This window comes from Corvus cornix, chromosome 7 (assembly GCF_000738735.6).
Source record: "Corvus cornix cornix isolate S_Up_H32 chromosome 7, ASM73873v5, whole genome shotgun sequence".
Classification (NCBI taxonomy): domain Eukaryota; kingdom Metazoa; phylum Chordata; class Aves; order Passeriformes; family Corvidae; genus Corvus; species Corvus cornix.
The window spans coordinates 9875146-9896783 of record NC_046337.1 but is presented as its reverse complement, the minus strand read 5'-3'; the positions used below and the strand labels follow the sequence as shown (position 1 = coordinate 9896783).

General features: G+C 40.8%; 1 protein-coding gene and 1 long non-coding RNA gene across 13 annotated transcripts in view; one reads left to right on the top strand and one right to left on the bottom strand.

Moving 5' to 3' along the window:
- KALRN (kalirin RhoGEF kinase) overlaps positions 1–21638 on the top strand; it is a 484636-nt gene that overhangs the window by 237986 nt on the left and 225012 nt on the right. For all 12 annotated transcript variants that reach the window (XM_039555510.1, XM_039555513.1, XM_039555508.1 and 9 more), the window contains one exon: positions 1869–2099. In XM_039555510.1, the coding sequence (XP_039411444.1) occupies positions 1869–2099 (231 nt within the window). The remainder of the gene's footprint in view (positions 1–1868; positions 2100–21638) is intronic.
- Positions 4056–12121, bottom strand: LOC109145667. Its single transcript, XR_002047223.3, has 3 exons — positions 11848–12121; positions 11499–11590; positions 4056–5635 (listed from the first exon to the last, which is right to left on the bottom strand). It is a non-coding gene; the product is annotated as an uncharacterized LOC109145667 (long non-coding RNA).

Sequence of the window (21638 nt, the reverse complement as noted above, 5' to 3'; positions counted from 1 at the left end):
AGTAGTGTAAATCAAGAGGAACTCCACTAAAACCATTGGAACACCACCCAGGGGCTGATTCAGACCAACTCAAAGCCCAAAGCCCAGTAACAGATACATAGTGAATTACACAGTGAATTTCGCCAGTGCAAAGAGGGAGTTTCTGGTCTAATAAGCTGCACCCGCATGTGTCCATAGCCTTGGTTTCCTGTTCCCAGTGATTAAGTAGTTGCTGATTGCCTTCCCACAGATGAAATAGGATGTAGTATGCCTTATCTCCTTCCTCTGGAAGCTGCTTCTTCCTGGCTAGCAGCTAATGCCATCTCCATAATCTTGCCAAGGTAACACCTGTGCCTCAGTGTTTCCTCCTAAAATCCTCCATCATATCATATGTTGTTCCCTCTCTGACCCCAGAAGGCTCCGGCATGCGCAAATTATTCCAGCTGATCTTCAGCAGCAACTGAAATTGAGTGTGGGAAGCCACTCCCTATGTACTTTACACATATTTCCTCATCTAATTCCAAATTGCCTTGAATACTTAAAAAATATCCAAGAACTTGCCTAAGGCCACCAAATAATCATAAATATGATGAGATTTTACTCCAATTTTTGCCAGCATGCATCTCAGAAGGTATCTTGATTTCTCTGAAAATGCACCAGGTACACAGTGTTACCACAGACTGGAACGTGGCATGGCTTGCCAAAAGACACAGGTTTGGGCATTAAAGGTTATTTGCTACATTTGAACATGCAACTTATAATACAGGAATAAATGAGACATGGAAATCCTGGAGATGTGTTTTAACTTCGATAATGTTCAAATTTTGAACTGGATGAAAAACATTCTTTACCCTATTTTCTGGCAAAATCGGTAATTGTGACTGCATACAAATACACTTTTCAGGAAATCTTGTCATTTTCACTGCAGTTTGTTTCAGAGGGAAAAGAGAAAAGTGGGCTGGGAAGAGAGAGGGATTACAATAGTGTCCTCATTCACCATTTCTGTTGAACAAAATATTTTAATTTTATAATCTGGAACTGAAGAATTATTTCAAAAAGCCTTTTTTTTTTTTGAGAATCCGTGCATGCACACATTTTTTACTAGAAATCTGCTTTTTATGGTTACATTTGTCATTTTGCCCCTGCAATATGAAAATGGTACAGGAATGTTCCAGAAAAAAAAAATCTCGCATTCTGCAGGCATTTTGATTTTTTTAATGCCCAAATGCCTTTGCATCTGCAAATATCTTTTAATGTGCTTGAAAAAGGTGACATGTGTGCAGAGGGCTTTGCATTTACCAGCAAACTTTGTAGTCCATTGAAAATGGAGACCACAGGTCCCTCTGAGCTGTTCCTGAGGAAGAAAAGAATCAGTCATATACTAATTTATTTTTCACTGCCACTGAATGAAATACAGAATGGAATGTCACACTTCTCAACGTATAGACATACTTAGTAATCCTATGAAGAAAGGACTTTCCCTTATTATACAGAATATGAATGACTCTGCCATCTGTGGTTTTCTTAAAATGCCACCTCCTCACAAAAATAGGCCCTCTCTTGCAAATGCCAGCTGTCACCAAGCAGTGTGCGTCAGGAGTTTTCAGTGCCCGAGTGTCAGAATGGAATATAGCCCTGGGATCTCTGTGTGCAGCCCCAGCAGGGTGGTACCTGTGCTCCTGCTGAGTGACACAGCGGGCCCACTAAGAAGCAAAGGCAAGTGCTGAATGTGTAAGTACAAGTCAAAAAGAGATGTTATGAGCTCTTTCTTCCTTTTTGACTGAAATGAGGAAAACACGCAGCAGAAAAAGAATGAGCTAGAATGTTCTCTGTCAGCTGTTGCATATTTAAGTACCAGTGCAGTAAAGCAGACCTATTTCTTCATTCAGGTGAGCCAGGATGGAAAAGCCTTGCTGGATGTCCTACAGCGTCCCTTGAGTCCTGGGAATTCTGAATCTCTCACTGCCACTGCAAACTACTCCAAGGCTGTTCACCAGGTGTTGGATGTGGTACATGAAGTCCTGCATCACCAGCGGCGCCTAGAAAGCATCTGGCAACACAGAAAGGTCCGGCTACATCAAAGGCTGCAGCTCTGTGTTTTCCAGCAGGATGTTCAACAGGTAATATCCCTATTGAAGAGATTAAAAATGACCCTTTATTTGCAGCCATAAAAATTAGTGATTCATCCAGAGACTGGTGCCATAACCAAGATTTCACACACAGTTCTGTGTATGCTAGAAATCTGCTAAAGTCCTAATGCACCTTTCAGTATCTCTTGGTTTCATGTTGGAAATCGTCAGTCAGTCCATTGAATATTGATCAGTCCATTCCTCATAAGAATGTGACACTATTTTCAGTGGTTAATTTGTCACAAGTGAGCAATTAGCTATAGGTACTCTGCTGTTCCTGAGAAAGTGATGTTTAACAGAAAAAAGAATTTCAAGTGTAAAAAGCAATTGAACTGTGGTGTATTTCACCTTCCTGTGTGGAAACAACATAAACTGACACTTTAGTGATGCTGTTTAGATGATCTTTGCACTGTCACCACTTATGGAGTCCACATACCCATGCTATGAGTTTGCTGGCTCCAGTGAGTGCACACCCCAATGCTCAGAGCCCTCCTCACAGAAATACAGTTTATACAGCACAGGCTCGTCTCCGAGATCCTTGGCTCCAGGTGGATAACTTTTCTCTCCCAAAGGAATGCATATGAGTACCATCACAACAGTGTGAGTGACAGTAAGTATGAGATGCCATGTTTGTAGCTGACAACTATGCAAGCACAATCAACAGATGTTCCAGGGCTCTGCTCATTCAGGATGGTGTGGTTTGTTTAAGGACCCCATTACAGCCCAAAGCAGATGTTGGTAGCAATATGGTACTTGCTTTAAATGAAGAGGCTGAAAGCTCTAATCATGTTTATGGAGCATTCTAATGTCCCTGGGGTTCTTTATGCCATTGCCTTCCTCCAAGTGAAAAATGAGGCAGTGACAAAGCTGTCACATGCAAAATAGACATGAACCAACAAGGACAGGAGACAGGCAACTGTTATTCAACATGCAAATATGTGGTGCTGTTAGTGCCGTAGCTGGAGTGCACCAGCAAAGACAGAACTGTAGCTGTGGATATCCTTTGCAAATATTTGTGACCGTTTCTTTGGCAGTCTTCAAAAGTTTGCCAGTAATTCTACCTACTCAGGTTTTCCTCTAAAACCATAAAAATATTCATGCCATATATATAACTAAAACTGGGACTGAATGTAGCAGATGCTTAATTTAAGCAACTTTGCTTTCATTATGTGTCAGCAAACATACTGCATGGTAATGAAATTCATAAGCTATATATTAAATAGAGCATGTATTTGGTGTTCAATTGGAATACTTTCAGCAAATATATGAAGTTAATACAGTTTTAGGGCTAAAATCTGAAAAATCTAGGGGTTTAAATTCTGATGGTTTTATACTTTTTCTAATTGTGTTATTTAATGTCAATAAGAATCTGTACTATCTTAGGTATTCTTCATTCCCTAGGATGATTTACACTTTTGTTCAATCTTTCCAAATTGAAACTTTCTCTCTCACTTCTTCTGAATTCAGTAGAAGTGTTTGTGAGGTTCATTCATGAAACCCATTCAGACTTTTACTTCCTACGCATGCAAGGCAATGAGGCTGTGTCACTAGTTTTCAAAAGGAACAGGTCTTTGTATGTACTGTGGCTTTTGGTGAGAGAAAAAGAAACAGGCAGTGAGAGTCTCTGGAGCACAATCACTTTAGAGAGCATTACTCTGCGTGAGTTCTGTTGGCAGCAGTCTTTCCAAATTTTTCTCTTAATGGGTAGTTATTATCTGGGAAGCAACAACTTAATGGCAGACATGCTTCCATCCTAGCACACACTGGAGGCATGTCTTTGTGCTACTTAGAAAGTAGAGAGGAAGAGATGAATCATTCTGTTCACTAAACATCTGTACCATTCAAGATAAATGCTTTGTAACTCATAAATGAAATTATCAGCTAAACAGAAATATGAATTGCAGATTCCATGAGGAGGAGGAAGATATCTACGTATGGTGTTGGGGGCTTTTTTTTGAAACTAATCACCTCCTGTATATCTGTCATGCAATTCCTATTATGCTTATTTTGTTAAATGCCCATCAGTTGGCAGATGATGCTGTCTACCTGTATATTGTCACTGATCAAAAGCAACATTTATCTACAATAATTTCTTGCCTTGTCAAAATTAAATAACCTCCAACTGAGTTCCCCCTAATTCAAGTCTAAAATGAAAAGATGTGGGAGAGCAAATCCTGACAAGAGAGCCCTGAGTTTATTAGACTTCTGTCTTCCAAGCACGTAACGATACAGCGTAGTTTCTCTAAGGAAGACACTCCTTTCACACAGCTCAGAATTAAACAGTTTCTCACAGGTGCAGTTTTCCCTGTCAGAATGTCCTGTGGCTCACCCTCTCCAGCTGTTGTCCAGTGCAGTAAAAGTTCTGGTGAAAGACGATCTCTGTGGCAGAGCTTGCACTCCTTCACTTGCTCATCCATACCTGTCTTGTCACGTCACCTGTTCTGCATCAATCTTGTCTTACACGTGGATGTTAATAGGAACAGGTTTTGTTGTGTTGTATGTTCTTAATACAGACTCCAAGATTATTTTGCATCCTCTCAGTCTGCTAATAACAGCATTAATAGATTTTGGTAAAGATATCTCCAAGAAGATGGACCCAAGAGATCAGTAAATCCTTATCTAACTACTCTGGTTTTTCTTGCCAGAGGGATAGAGTATTTTGGCATGGAATATCAACTGTGCACAGAGGGGTCTTGCAAAACTGACTAGCTGGATTAAGGCTTTGTGTAGGCCAAGTGTGTGCCATTTGGACTGGGTTTGAGGGTTAAGCTGTGTTCAACAGGGCTCATTCATATAATTTCTAGTCATCTGCACCATTTGCAAGGCAAGACTATCTGCTGTATGTACTAATGGCACGTCAGGGCTATGTTCTCAGCGAGTTTCACACTATCAAGGAAATACTTCTGATTCTAGCTGAGCTTCATTTTGAACTGCACAAAATCCCTACAGTCACAGCCTAACTGAAATACACATTGTGCTGTATAAAAAACCAGTGTAAACACTGTGGATTGCCAAGTTACAATATTAATGTAAGAAATGTTATGTTATAAAATATCATTAGAAATAATCACTACCTCACACCATCAGACATTTTACAAGACTATTTGCTACTACATCTATGTATTAATACAATTACATCCATTTGCACATGTGAACCAAGGTAAATAATGGTGTGCTGAGGATGCTGAGTTATGAATATATAGTGTTTTGAAGAAGGAAAGAAAATAAATGGTGTGAAACTGCATTTGCAGCCTTCACAGGAAATATAGCATCATTCACACAAAAGCAACAACAGTTAAGAAAATTTGTGAGCTGCCATGAGGTTCAACACAGGCAGGAACTGACAAGAAACTCTTTTAACACCAAAAGTATTTAGGATCATTATAAAAAATGTTGGGTTGCTGAGTGTGTAAAATACTTCATTGCTTCAGTTGTTTTTTAGGAGTTCTCTGGTTTCAGATGGAGAAGAACTGTGCTGTTTGATCCTCTTAGAACACAGCTGTGGGAGGAGGTGCTGAGATTCTGTCCTGCAAGAGAGAAGAAAAATCCCTTTGACTTTCATGCTGTTATTTTGTAGTTGCTGCAGATGCATTGGCCCATTTCTAATACCTTTTCCCTTTTGCCTCCCTCTGCTCTGAGTTTTCCCCTTCTGCCGACTATTTAGCATCAAATTAACACCATTTCCCTTTCTGTTGAGATTTGAAACTGTTCTCATGTTTTCTCACGTTTCCACTGATTTGCACTGTTAGGTTCTGATTTATCCTGCCAGCCTCTGCGTACATCTCTCCACTCTAACATGTTCCCTTTGCCTCGTGAACAGCAGCACCATGAAACAGCAAGGGTAGCAAAAGGTTTGTAGCATGAGATGTTACCAAACAGCCTTAGAAATATCTGAACTAAGTTTATAAGGCTGGTCTTCACCCCACTGCCTCCCCCATCCCTTTTGTTTCATATGGGCAAGCATTTCACCTGAATTCTCTTTTCTATAAACTCATTCAAGTGAAGCACACCTGCTGAAGGAGAAGGAGAATGGAGACCCATTAGAAGCATTACCGAAATGGTCTGGGCAAGCCTTGAGCTTGGTACTTTAGCACACTTTCATGTCAGAATAGTCACACTGATACTCTCATTCTGCAGGCTTCATTGCTTCTCATTCTCAGCCTTTCCATCATGTCCATACCTACATGCCAACACTTAGCCTGGCACAGGCAGCCTGTTTCTCCACAGACTCACGGGATACTCTGACGGTCACTGCTGGTGCTACTTTCTTCTTGCTTCACTTTGGTTGGGATGTCTGCCTATAAATGAAGACCTGAAAAATGGGTGGGTGTAGAGGTACTGTGTGTGCTGGTGGTTTCTTGGCTATGAGCAAAGTGTTGAGTTAGATGTGGTGGCTCTGTGTGGCAAAATGGAGCAGGCCCATCATTGCAGATGAAGAGCAGTGGTCAACAGCAAGATGACACTAACAAACATTTACTGGCAGAGGGTAGGCAGTGCTTAGAAAGCTGGAACTGTTGCCTTTCCAGCTGCAGTGATGTCTCAAATCCTCTTGGTTATTGAGAAGGTCAAGCTAGACTAGTGTCAGGTTCATCTGATTTCTCTAAATTGGGGATTTGCCTTCTGTTGGCTTCATGCCCAGATACATTAAGGGACATAGTTTTGGTTTTGGTTTCCTTACGTGGTTATCTGCCTCTGGTGATGGATAAAAAGGCCATGTGGCCATTCTGATATCATTACATTTACCAGCTGCCATTGTTGTGGGAGACTGCAGAGTATTGAAGAGGAAAGGCTGTCTCTCTTCAAAACCAAGCACTTTAACTTGTAATGTGTCTGGCTTTTACTGGCAGAGAAAACAGATCAGGACATGATCCTGACATCATTTGTATGGAAAAATGTCCTGCCAACATCTGTCTGTCTCCATACACTATCTGAGAATGCTGAACACTTCATGTGATACATGTGATCTATGTAGTCCATTTGCAGAAGAATGCTTGGATATTTAAGGCAGTTTATGTTTCATTTAACTCTCACACAAGATTTTAGAGGATTAGGTCTGTAGATTACTCCCCCATTTGCATGTGTACACTCAGTTGTTTTGATCCCTTCAAGGCAGTGAAGAGTTCTCCAACATTCTGTTGTTTTCCAACTTGTCATAGTTTGTTTCAGAGACAGAAGAAATGAGACTATATATCTCCTTTTATGCTTTGTTTACAATAATACCTTTGCTGGGTTTTGTAAAACAAGAGATTTATTCGTAAACAATTGCTAAGGAAAAAAAAAAGAACATTTTAAGTAAGTCAAGATTGTATTTACTAACAGATGACTTCAGCTGCAGCACCGTGCAAGAATACATCACATGCTCTGTGTGCCATCTGAACATTTTTAGCCTGCAAATAGCTCCCACTGTCAATCACTAATTAAAACATTACAATTCAAAGCATCCTAGAGAATTTTTACAACTCCTTTGGTAAATTGATGAAGTCATGAGATGCACCTAATGTTTGTCACTTACATGTTTACATATTCAAAGTATTACTGCTGTACTTCCTCTGAGCTCAGAAGGTGTGTGTGACATTACCAGCTGTAAGCGATACTGAGTAGAGGTCCTAATCATGGTTGTATTGCCCCCCAAAATAATGAAAACAAATCAATACTGGTAAAACTTCTTGGCAACCTTCTCTCAATGGGATTAAACAGGAGAGAAAACAGCCTTTTATCTGTGATTAAGAGATAAATACCTTTGTTCTCACTAACCCTGCCCCCCAGCAGCTGGTGAGGCCACAGTGTCCCTGTTTATTATCTATTATGAATATCTCAGCGGACAATTCTGATAGAATTACTCCTCAACCAGATTGTGTTGGATTTGCCACACAAGGAGCCACACTAGGAAGGAGAATATTGCCCACATATTTCTTCAGTTTCTGGTGCTTTCATAGGGATGTTTCTCTAGTTCCTTTAGCTTGCAAAGACATGGAGCATTTATAGACAGTGTGCTCAGGGTTGTCCAATGCAAACAGGACAGGGTTCTTGGAAAAAGAACACAACTGAAAGAAGTAATGTGCATTTTTCCTCTTTACCAATAACTCTGTCTTGGAAATCCTCCCTTTGAGGGGCCACAGCAGAGCTTCCTCAGTGATGTGCTTGATATCTGGGCACGTTCAAACAGTGGCTGGTACAGAGGCAGGCTCTGTGTTTCTGTCCAGGCAGTCATATTTGCACCCTGAAACCACTGATCACTGTATGGTATAAGAACACCTCAGATGTCTCAGGCTACCAGCCTAAAAAGTAAATTGATTTACATACTTCAAACTCACATAAGAGAAAGGGAACTCTGTTCTAACTTTCTGACAATGCTCTTAAATTTAGGCTTGTATTTTCTTGTATTATTTTTGTGCCAAAATTCTTCATAAAGAACTATAGGTTTAAATTTCCATTTAAAGATATTTATTCTGGAAATCCCTTAGAGGTTGCTGATTAACAACACACTATCCTCTTCATAATTTGATTTAAAGTGTAACTTGAAATTATCTGGAAACAACCTTTGTCTCATTCTTCCTTTACATAGTTATTAAGATGAGCAGACAATTGTTCTTTATGCTTTTAAGGAGTCGCTGATGAAAAAATAATAATGATCACTTTTTAATTTATACACAGAGCAAGGGATATCAAACTGCAGGGGCCAGATTCAGTTACCAACTGAAGTTTACTTAGCACTGATGTATGAGCAGTGCGAGAACACTTTGATGAGTTTCACAGCTGTCTTGGGAGATAAGATCTGAAGAAATCTGAACCAGCCAGCTTGATCTCTGAATCTACCAAAGTGAGAAGAGGAACTTAAAAAAAAAATTCCTTTGTCTGTCAGAAAGTGTTTTTCTTGTTTAGAGCACTGTCTGTCCTTCAAGACCTAGTACTTTCAGTTGGTCTTTTTTGCTACTTCTTGAACGGCAAATGTTTGGGTTCTTAGGCTAAGGAGCTCTTGTGGAAACCCTCTGAAATTATACTGACTCATTGAGGATTTGGATCTCTCTTTTAGTGGATGAGGAGGAAACAACTCATGGTATGGAGAAATGGAGAAGGCGATATAAAGACGCAGTTCCTTCTCTGTAGGCAGATGTAACGATCCATGGTCTGTATTTATCCTGCCTGTCTTTAGAAGCACAACTGAATCATCCAAGTCAGGAGCCTAATGCAGAGTCTCCTTTTACAGGCAGTGGAGAGACACTGGCATCTCCTGAAAATGACTCTAATTGTACCCTGGATCCTTCCCTCTCTTATTGCAGACTGTCAGGGAAATAATGATAATGTAGGCTCTTCAGACAAGACCTTCACTGCACTACCTAATGCTGAGTGAGATGTATTAGGATGCAAGAACCCAAATCCTGTGTGGGGCCATTCTGCTGGGCATTCAGTGTCTTCCTGATCCCAGATTTGCTTTGCAGCAATCTGCGGAGAAGTCAGTCCTAGGCAAACTGCTAAAATTTGCTGTTACACTTGAACAGAATTTGTAGTCATTATGTATCATGTCCTCATTGTCTATTTCTGTCCCAGGATTGTTGGCATGTCAACATTTGTGAAAATATCGTGTGTAGTTTATTGTTTCTGAAAGGCATCGTTGGCTCTTAGTGTCATGGCAAAAGAGGAAAGAGAATTAGGCTTGTCTGTTACTGATTAGCCCTACAAAAATAGAAGGGTTGCAGTGGTGAGGAAAAAGAAATAGTTTTCTCCAGCTATATGTATATTTTGTGAAAGCAATGGCTAGAATGAGTAATGGTCACAAGGACATGGAGAAAAATAAGGTCTTTGAGTAGGTGTAGACTGGAATGCCAGAAAACTTTCTCCCCTGTAACTTTAAGAAGTAACAATAACAGTAGTGCTTCTTGCTTATTAAGGTTTCTTTCATTTCAGGATTATGGGTTTTCTAAAAGGTTGATGTTGATCAACCTGCCAAAGGTCTCTGAAAGCTTCATGACTAGAACTTTTCATGTCAGGATGTCTGAGTCACAAATCCCTGCTCTAAACCATCAAAGTCATTACTACTCCAATTTTACCCCTTTTGGAAAGATCTTACAGGATTTATTGGGACTATCTAAAAATTAAATAAAGGTATGTTATGCTAAGAAATAAATATGCTATTTTAGGCACTGTTTTAGGAGTCCAAAATAGTCATTCTTTTCTACTCCTTTTGTTTCCCTTGATCTTTCCTTTCAATTATCTCCTCATATGGCCTCCCAGCTTTTTTCATGGTCCTGCCTGTCACTCAGAGTGATCAATCCTCTTTCATATTGCTTTTGACTGATGGCCAACAAAAGGTATTTTCATTGATGTGAGAAAAAACCTTGCCAGACAACAAAGAGCATAATGAAAGCTAAGTTCCTAATGTATAACTATAACACTTTCCTGTGTTTTCCTCCACTGAGCAGATGCTCAGCCAGCTGGTTACTTTCCCCCTCTGTAATGAATTACACTCATGGTTTGAGATTATGATGTCTTGCTGGGTAGCAAGAGCCAACTTAGGCTGAGCTGATCTGGCACCATGACCTGTCTCTCCTAGCTGCTCCTCTCTATGCTGGTCATTCCCATTAGTTCTCGCTCATCCTAGCAGCTCTGCCTTGCTCCATGCCACAAACTACTTTCCCTGGCTGTGCTCTGCAGCAGCTCCTTGCTCTGTTAGCATCTCCTGTGGGCTGTGCCTGGTTCTGGTAGCTGTCTTAGCAAACCAACTAGACTGAAGAGTTCTGGTATTTCTGTCCTTGGAAGAGAGGTTGTGCACTATTCTGGACTAAAAGCAGAGTTTTAGCTCACAGGAGACTTTTAGGCAACTTCTTTTGTTTCATATTCCTCACAGGGAAGACTTACACAAAGCTTTTTGCTTGTTTTAAAAGTTGTAACCTGGATCATAGTTCTGGAAGCTATTGCCTAGGCTGGGGTAACCCTTCAGGCACATTTAGACAGAGCTGCTTGGCTCCAACTCCTGTATACTGTTACAGCTATAAACTTCTTTTATGTTACGCTATGGTTCCCTTTTAACAAAATGTCTTTCAAATGTGAAAACATGCAAACCAAACACATTTCAGGTCTATCCATTGGTCTTTCACCTTTCCACTCCCTTTGTTTTGAAAGTTCTTGACTTATTTTTTTTCCTGCCTTTTGGATTTTTTTAGATGGAACGTGTGTTGAGGGATGGAGAAAATTACTTTTATTTTTGGCTTCAGCAACATATAAAACATTCTGACCTTCAGATGGTTCCCTTCCCAAACAAGGAGGAAAAGTTGTGGGGGAGGGAAACCACAAAATGAAACTTTTTTTGTATTATTATTTTCCCTGTCCCTCCAACAAAAAGTAACTTTAAACAAGCAAAATATATTTTGGATATGGTTTCTGCTTGCTTACCTCCTCAGGCTTTCAAAGTCCACAAGGTTTTAGGAAACAACAAGAGAAGGAAGTTCAGGATGAGGGGATGCTGTAGCCCTGGAGCCATGAAGCTAGAAGAAAAACAAGAAAGAAAGCAGTTTTTCACATACAATTTAAGTTTGGGGAAAATTGATCCGTTCTTTAAAAAGGTGCTCATAGGGAAAGTCCCCATCCACTTCTGCCCTTCATTCTGCCCATGACTCTCACTCCTGGAATCATTTAAGTGTCTCCTCTTTTCCCTGAACAGGTCAAAGTTATTCTTTGCTGAAAAAGGTTTTCGTAAGTCTGATCCTGCTTGCCCATATATTCTAGTCTATTTTTGCATTACCTGTCTGCCATGGGAGTCTGGGCTCACTATCCATTTACAAACAGCTCCTCATTATCCATGGCCTCCTTTGGTGCATCTGTAAGGTCACTAGCCTTTCACCCTTTGAAGCTCTCAGAAAAGGATCCTCCTCTGCTGTGGCATGTGGAAGAATCAGCAGTAGATTACACAAGGATGTAAACATTCCAGCCTTTTTGTTTCAGCCCTGCTTGTCTGGCATAGGGAGTGCCCAGCTCAGCAGGGGTCTGTGTGCTACAGGTAAAGCTTCTCACACACCACAGCAACTTGGCCCTTTCCCTACTTCCCTGCAGTACTGAGCTGTGATTTCTCTGCCCTGGTTTGCCTGAACTGTGACTGGCAGACAGGAAGCACCAGCAGAAGAGATGCTGCAGTTGCCTTACAGCAAGAGAAAAGCTGTGGTGCAGGTTTGAATCGCTGGGCAAGACCCAGTGTCAGCACTGCCAGGAGGTCAGACATAGCCTTGTACTGCACTCCTTTCTCCCTGCACACAGCCTGGCACATACAAACTTGGAGATAAAATGTTGTGAGGCACCTGGATATTTATTTAAAAGACAAGAGATCATAGAAAAGTCCCTGATGAAGAATAGCCACTTAAAACATTCAGGGACTTCTTTCATCCCTGTTTTCCTACTTCTCCACTTCTCCTGCTTCTTCCCCACATGGTTCACACTCTCATATTTTGCCTCTAGTTTCTAATCAGGTCAGAGCCCCATGGAGAAAGGTTGTGTTTGCCTAGCTGTTGGCAGGATGCTCAGCCCCAAAGGGCTCTGTTCCTGGCAGGGATGTTTAAGACGGCTGCAGTGCTTTGCCATCCTGGTGAGTTTTTCTATTACTGTCACAAGACTGTACCAAGACCTGTTTGACCCAGCTGGGATTTGTTCTCTTGCTAAACCTGTCTCTGCTGTGTGCTGTGATTGTAAGCCTTGTTAAATTTGGATGATTAAATCATCATCTCCCCACAGTAACCCAAAGCAGTGCTTTATTTAATATCCTGGTCAATCAGCAGTTTCCTCTGTGGTGAAGTAGGCAACTCAAACACCGTGGGGAGTGCCTGAGTGCCTATCTAGGGCCTAGAGAACAGCACTTGCATTAAAGACACTCTTGCAAAACTCACCCTTGCTTTATCAGTCGTTTCTAATTGTTACTTACCTTTAAATATCTTGTTTAAACTAGTAACAGGTTTCAGTGGGTTGATGCTATCAAAATGTACATTTTATGATAGCAGTAATTATACTGTTTTCCTAGTCTGACATTATCTGACAGAGAATTTCTTTCCTTGTTTTACAAACTGAGGCTCTGAAAGGGACCATAAAGCAAATCAGTGTTGGAACTGTGAAGAACAGTTGTGTTTTTTTCTGAACCTTTATCCACCCTCTTTTAGTTTTGCTTTTTTTCTCCTCTTGAAAACCATAGGCACATCTGTCATTGTTGGAGTTAAAATCAATTGCTCTATTTACACATTTGAGAATAATGTACTTTTCTAAAGAGCTCATGTAGCTCCTCTTTTCCCTCCTGCATACCTGCTATATTTCTACATATTTCTTTCTTCTACATTTTGGACACTCCCACTAAGAGAAAAAAAAAAAAAAATGAAGCAAACAAATGCGAGGAAAATACTTCACAAGCCATGAAAGACCCCACTGCAAAATGCACAAATTTCTCTATCAGAAAGCTTTTCCTCTAAAACACGAAAACCAGCACTGTGCTGCTGTGTTCACAAACATGAACATTAACTGTGATGATAGCTGTCATTAGTAGCAACAACTTGGAGGTCAAGATCTCAGACATCTAAATCAGATGAGTCCTGTGTGTGTCTCCACTTACTATCAGGTCTGCAAATGCTTTTTTTCTGCTGGTGTGGTGCCAGAGAAGCAAAACAGGGAGTTACTAGAGGTAGGAGGAAACACAAGATGCTAAATAATTTGAGGAATTAATAAAATCTCAAGTGCACATGGTCACAGCAGAGTCTGAGCATTATTAAAGTAAAAGAGGTTTCAAATAATTAGGATATAGTTTTACCTGTTGGTTCTAAAGAGCTGTAGAGATCCCCTATGTAAGTGCATTGGGAAAGAAACTGGGCCAGACATTGAGAATGCTCAGGTGTTTCCTCTTCCTGGGAATTTCAAAGAATAAGCTAAAGTGGTGGAAACAACCATAGAGGAAAATGAAATGGAGATTTGCTTCAGCAAAAATCAAGGGCTTTTCAGGTTGCCTTTGCTTCAGTGCTTACTCTGCCTGGGACAATGTTCTTCCCATCCTCTTGAGCTGTGAGAGACCTGGGACATTCTTTCAGAAAACTCTGATTATGTCCAAGCAAACAGCCCAGACAGGGGGAGCCAGACCTAGACTAGAGCTGGCCACAGCCATGTTTGACCCAGTAGTTGCATCTGGAAAAATTATGTGAAAGGACAAATATGGGACGAGAAAGGGGCATCTGGAGAAAATGTCTTAGTCTCAGAAGGAGCAAAATCACTGTTCTAACTAGTGCTATGGACAGCAACAACCAAAAGTCTCTATATGGCCCAAGTAAGAAAATATTTCTGTATTTCTGAATATTACCATTGGTCAGAGTCTGACAGACTTGATTAATTGTATTGCTAATTCATCACCCTGCAGCTAAGTGCCAGGTATGATTCCTGAGAGCTGCAGAAAAGACTCACAAACAGCAACCCAGCAGCATAACTGCAAAAGAAATAATCTACCTGTCAGCCTGGAGAAGCTCCATGCAGAGCACAGCAGCATCTTTCCATGCTGATGCAGAGCACATTTTCTGTGTCTTGTACAGGAGGAACATGCACAAATGTGGTTATTTATAGCTTCTCCACCTACATGCAGCTTTGAAATTTTGTCTAAAAGAAGTGCAGCATTTAAAGACTACAACAAGGTTTTTAACTTGAAGATATGTTTTTTCTTTTCTTGGTTTCTTTAAAAACAACATTCTGGGAACATTAGTAACAATCCAGGCATTAAGGAAGAAACATTAGTTCTTCATTTGTCTGTCTATTGTTCTCTTACTTGGAATGTTTTCAGAGAGGCAGTTGCCTAATTTTATGAAGTAAAATATTTAATCGAGAAAATGAAAGATAAGTGGGGTCCATTTGATGAATGTGAACTTTACCAAAGGAAGGCAATGTTAAGTTTGAAGAGGTTCCTTCTCAGGGTAAGAGAAGCATGTGGTGTATATTCCCACTCCCTTTTGGGGAGCTCACATCCCAGATGATGGCATTTAGTGAAGGAGCAGGCTGGGGCTGCGTGACCTCAGGCAATGCCCAGAGGAAAGGGACAAGTCCCGCTCTCAGAATGCCCAGTCTACACCCAGTCAGCTCTGCCAGAGCCCGGAACTGAACGTGCTGTTTCCAAGAGACACATAACTAAATCCTACATTTTGCTAATTATTAGAGCTGGGACCAACTCTTTTCTTTACAAGAAGATGGATGGGACCAGAAGACGTTGTATTCTCGCTCTTCTCCAAACTCTATGAGTTTCAAATTGTGATGATACTTTTATAGATGTGAAGAACGTGCAAGTACATAAAAGCCATCTGCAGAAAGCAGACACAAGGTTATTTTTGCCATATAAGCCTGTGAAAAGGTAAGGAGTTTAGGTGGAGCAGCTCTGTGGGGGGTGTGTCCCTCATCATCACATAAGGGGAGCAGCCATGTTGCCCATGGAGGGTGGCATGTCTGGGAGCAGATGAGTAATTGTGACTATTGCTCAGGTCTGCAGGTCTACAGTAATGGGAAAGTTCTTGCAGGTAGGTGGGAGATGGCAGAGCAGTGCTGCAGCAAGTCACCATGAACTCCTGAGCCTCTGCTAGAAAAGTTGTGAACAGTCTTGTTGGTGTGCAGTCCATTGCTATGGGAGATATTTAGGCTGTCTTCACTTAGTCATCCTGTTAACTTTGCAGCCTTTTCATAACCAGTTTGCATATTTTTGCAATAGAAACTTCTAAGAAGGGGGTTGCTGGGGGAGTTGTTATTCTGTAGTGTTTTCAACTGCAGAAGCTGTCGATGAACAAAGATCCTGCTGCAAGGACTGTCTTCTCTGGATAAACTCCCACAGACCTGTTTCCAGATGGGCTTGTAGGATATCTGTGGGTGCTAGAAGCAGTGAGGAGTGTGAATAAGACTATATACATGTATTTTTGCATTTAGGACTTTCCTGACACTCCTCTGGACCCACATGTCTCAGTAGTTGTATAATTTACTCAGATGTGTTCAGCAGTGTCGGCTGTGCTTTGCAAGACTGCCCCCACTGCAAAGAACAGAACATGGATGTTCTGTTTTGACAAACTAGTGGGGCTTTAAACTACAGAGGTTAGATTTTTGATGTTGAAATGAGAAATTGTGCAGAGGTGAAACTTTCACGTAATGTCCAGGAAGCTCATAAAAACACCTACAATCTGACTTCACAGGGACTTCTTTTTTTGGTTGAATGTAGACAAGGGAATAAAGGAAATTTTAAAAAAAAATGTTTTAATTGGCTGTGCATTTAATTCCCTCGTTAATTTAGTTGCAGTATGAAGCAAAATACTGATAGGTCTGTAAGGTTGTTTTTCCCTCCAAGGCTAAATGGGACTGTATGCTTTTTCTTTTGAAAAGACCTCTTTAATTATGTGGTGGTATTTGGAATAGTTACAATTAGAGAGCAAAAGCAGGGAGTGATTAAAAACTCCTACTTAATAGCAGCTGCATTAGTTCTCTGGCTTTTGAAAGAGACCCAGGCACAGCTGAGTCCACACATACCACACAGACGAGTTGTGGTGAAAAGGAAAGGCAAAATGGTGGTCAAAAATTTTTGACTGACTTCAGGGAAAACTGTCTGTTCCAGTGTTTCAAGAGAGCTCTTCCTTGAGAAACTATTGAAGTGTCAAAATTCATCGTTCTTGTCCAGTCTTCAGACTATGTTAGTGAGTGTAGCTCTGTTCACTCAATTCCACCTTAAACAAACATTCAAACATACCCAAAAAACCCCTCTGAAACCTCAGATTGCTTGTCTGGTAATAGTGGGATACACCATGTCTCAAGACAGTTTGAAAGAAGTATGTCTGAGCTGAATTAAATACAGGAGAACTTGGTAGGCTGGCTGTATTATTTTCTGAAGATGAATTAGTCATTCCTGCATGGTCAGATCAAGCTATGGTATTTCAGGATTTATAGGTACCCGCTCTGCAATGAGGCATTTGTACCAGAGTGGTTTTGGAGCAGCTTACACCTGGTTTTAAAGCCCTGCCTTTCAATGGATTGCCTATTCCCTTTTGTACAGCTGCCATCACGTTGCTTATTATTTATATTTCACTATGTTCCTTCAGTGGAAAAGGTTCCTAGAATCCCCAACCAAATTTGGAGCCACATATTGCTAGAGGCTTCAAAAACTTAAAGTGGAAGGCAGCTTTCTTTCCACTTTCTCTGTCAGCCTTGCTTTTTTCAACTGTAAATATGATTAATGTCATTTTAGGAAAGTGAATGGAGGCAGGGACGTTGAGTCATTTGCTGAACTGTAGTACTGGGCGCTGAACCAAATCATTCCAATTCCAGTCTACTTTTTATATGAAATCCTTGTTGCTTTTTGCTTATTTCTGAAAACTTTTCCTGATATGACATATTTGACCAAAGGCAGGGAACAGAGTAAGGCCCTGCTCCCTCCTGCTGCTGCTGAGCTGCACCAGCAGGGCTCTACCTGTCCATGGGGACTGCACTTACCTGCATCAACATGTGCAGCTTGGGACATGCTGTCCTATGAACTACACATGTTCACAGGTTGCTACATGGGAAATAGAACATGGTGTTGAGATGTGTGTCCAGAGACTCAGATCCTGCTGGATGCACAACTAGGTACTGCCTCTTAACTTGACAAACATGAGGTCTTTGATCCACATTTGCTGAAGGCAGTTGAAACTTCACTGTGGTTTTTCTAGGAACAAGATCTGAGTTTCAAAGTCAGATATAGATGCCTTTGGAAATAAAAATGATTTCATGGGAGCCAAAGTTGATGTTTCTTGTTAAAACATGAGGTGTGATCCCCATCTTTAAAATATTTTGTAACAATATTTTATTGTGCCACCAACATAAATTTATAATGAAGAAAGAAGTGAAAAAGGGAGATCAGTTTTTATTAGGAGGTAAAATCCACAGATGAGAATGACTGACTTTTGTTTTGGGTTCTATTATAAACCATTAATAATAGCAGGAAAACCAGAGGATAAGTTCCTTTGTATTTCAGTGTATTTTCTCAGCTAGACCTTTACTTGACATTACCCTGCTGTGACAAGGCCAGGGATAATAAGGAAAAGAAATCTATTTTCAGCAATGACTTGGAATACAAAAAGAAACTGATTTAAATCAGACTTTGTGTGCATTTTATTCATTACAGAGGATTAGTATTTCTTAAGTCTCCTTGAGTTGTTGTGGGTTTGGGGGGATTTTTTATTTTGTTTTTCTTCTGTTTCTCAGTGTTTGTTCTGTCTTCCCTGGTGCTGTTGCTGACACCAAGTTCTCCTGGAGGGCCTGGTAGCAGGCCAGGGGTTGCCATGCTGCGCAGAACAGCATTACCCACTAGGTGGAACGCCAATGGATAGAAATTGACAATCCCACACTGGCTGCTGCCTTTGCTCATAGTCAGTGGTCTCCCTGGCAAATGGGCAAAGTATCTCTTAAAGGCCCTTTTGCCTCCCAATAAAGGAGGGGTTTGTGGGTAACCTGAGAGCACATCTTCTTTGAACTGTGTTGTTCATAAATGCATATATGATGTATAGCTTCTAGTTCTGCTAGAAGAAAATGAAGCATCTTCTGCCAAGAGATTCTGTCTTGTATTTGCAAAATCTAGTACATCCAGTAAGTATTACTAACTAGGCTTGTAGAATTTTGAAGGGCTTTGACAGAAAAGATTGGATTTTGTTGCTGTGCAGTGGAACAAAACGTTTACAATAAGCTTTGGATGTAAAGTATGATCTGAAATATGAACCTTTTAACTGCATTTCTTGGTTACAAAAAGCAGGCTTGGCAAAGGCAGAGATTCTGGAATAGGAGTTTCAGACATGCAGGGCCTTGGAGTTAGAGAGCATTCCTAATAGCAGCTACAGAAGAAGTAAAGATAAGGTTTGATTCTTGTGAGTTTTGAAGTGCCATATGAATTCCTGGTATCACACCAGCGTTTAGTTAGCCCATAGTGTCTCAAGAGCAAGAAAGAAAGTGCTCATAGGGGCAGCCTGACACTGCTTGGCTTCCTCTCACTACAAGATTTTAGAGGCATTATCCACATGTTTAAAGTTAGGCAGTGCTTAATGCACCTGTTTGAAATGGGGCCTCATTTAAAGCTGAATAAATTAGGTGGGATAGCTCTGGAATTTATTACAGCTCTGTTACCAAAGAGTTAAACTAACTCCTTTGGGTTATACCAGGTTGGTACTGTTTTGAGATCAAGATCTGACTCTTAACTGCTGAAGTGTAAAATGGTATCATTTATTTTCAGTTTTCAGAGTAAGCTAGTTTTTAGAGTCACTATGGCAACAACAGTGAGTCCTAGGGTAACAAAGATTAATGCTTCCCTTGGCCAAGACACTTCAGTGGGCCACCTCACTCAGGAGCAGTGGAACTGTTCGACATGGCCTGGGTCAAATGCAGAAGTCAGGGTGCTCTGTCACTGCTGGTACAACACGCTGCATCTTAATCACCAGCTCGCACTTCTCATCTCTTCCTGTTGCATGAGGGCAGGGGTCAGGGACGGGTGTGTTTGAGCAACCCTCAGTGTTCAGGCTGCCTGGGAAAGTGTGGACACACCGCCCCTGGAGGCATTTAAAAGACACGCACAATCTTAGGGACCTGGTTTAGTGGTGGGCTTGGCAGTGCTGGGTTATTGGTTAGAGTCTGATATTAAAGTTCTTTTCTGACTTAAATGATTCTGTGATTCTTACCCAAGTCATCTTCGTTTCATCTTCATTTATTTCTGCTAAAAGAAATGTAGTTTAAAAGATGTGAAAATACAGAAGTCTTTCAACTAACTTCAACAGCAGATATAGTTCCTTAAAGTAATGGATTTACTACTTCCTTTGACATTTTGTATTCATGTAAAATGGGTGCAGATCATGAGAACTTGCAAGGAAGGAACTGGTTCCCAAGGAGATTTTGATTTAAATTGGATAAAGTTAAGAGATGTTTTTTAGTTTTCACATTTCCTGATTAGGAAAGATACCTACAGAAAGAGACTTCAAAGTGCTACATTGAAATGTCTGTCTGCCCTTTTGAAATAGAGCCCCATTGCTTTTTCTTATTATTTAAAAATCAAATTAACTTTTTTTAAAGTTTTTAAATAACTTGACCTTAACTGCACTCATGCAATCATCTTGCCATATTCCCATCATACAAATTAGCTTAGAGGAAGAGCAATTATCATCCCAGAGCTTTGCTAAATTATTGCCTGATTGCTTCTTCAACCTTTTTCCTCTAAAACCATTCTTCCATCTCTTTCTTCCCATGTTTTCCTACGATATCCCATACAAACTATCAGCGTTCCCTGCAAGTGGACTCTCAAGTACATTTTTCCCTGACCTCACCTGGGCAGGATTTGTTTTGCCAGTTTAGTTGTGCTGTAGGTCATAGATTTCCTGTAGGCAGGACTTCAATCCTCTGCAAAAAGGAGTGTGGAGAGGGCTCTGGAAGTGGCTCTCTTCAAAGCACCTGCTTCCCAGTGCTGTGCTCAGATGAAACCTGTCTGAATTGCCACTAGTATTATTTCAGCAGTTACACAGATCATTCTACAGGGACAGTTAGGGCTATTCTTCCTCCAGGCAGCATTTTGAATCTTGTGTTCATCCAGCCATATAATGACTGTAACAGCTGGCACAGTCAGCCTGCTGTAGCTGTACTGAGTTTTATTTCATTTTCTCGGTGACCTGAGTTTGCTGCATGTTTTTTTGGGTGTGTAATTGTGGCCCTGAGGAGATAAGGAGACAGGAGATGCACATCATAATAGAAAATAATCCTTCTATCATTTTTGATCTTAAACTAGTGAAATACATTTTTTTTAAAAAAAGATATTAACACATTTTTAGCAGAGGAACAGGAGAAACAGCTACCCCAATGAGCTTGACAATAGTGACTGGGTCAGTAAGGTGTGGGATGGGAATTTGCCACTGGTGAAGGTAAAACACCAAGACTTACCCTACAATCCTTTCAGCAGCTGTCTGTGAGTTATGATGCTTCCTAGGTGATTCCAGGGATGGCTGCACCCATTCTTGGAGATGTCTTGAAGTCTGAACTCAGCCATGTTTTCATTAATGCAGGACTATGTAATGGACAGCAGCCTGGACTGGACAAGGCTGCCTGCATGGGGAGTGTGTCCACACGGCAGTGGTTGGCCTGGAACTCAGCTGCAGGGTCAGGCAGGGTCAGGCTTCACTGTGCAGGAGCTGCAGAGCACAAGGGCCTTTCTCAAGCACCTTTCAAACCAGTGCAAGCACAGGAGTAAATGCACCCTAGAGAGCTGGCATATACTGGAGTTATAAAATACATTTTATGCTTCAAGAAACACCTCAGATGATGGATCTGTCTGTAGCACAGTATTTTAATTCCAAAGAACTCATGAATTACAGCCATTTCCTAGCTAGAATAAAATGCAGCTTGGCAATAAAGCACAATTAGGAAACCTGAAGATTTAATTTGGAAAACACTCTTAACTGCGTTTTTAATGGCATCTTCAAGCTGCTTAAGTTTTTAAGGGATAATAAAATTATTTGAACTAAGTCACTGTAACTTCAATGTCTACCTGTATCTCAG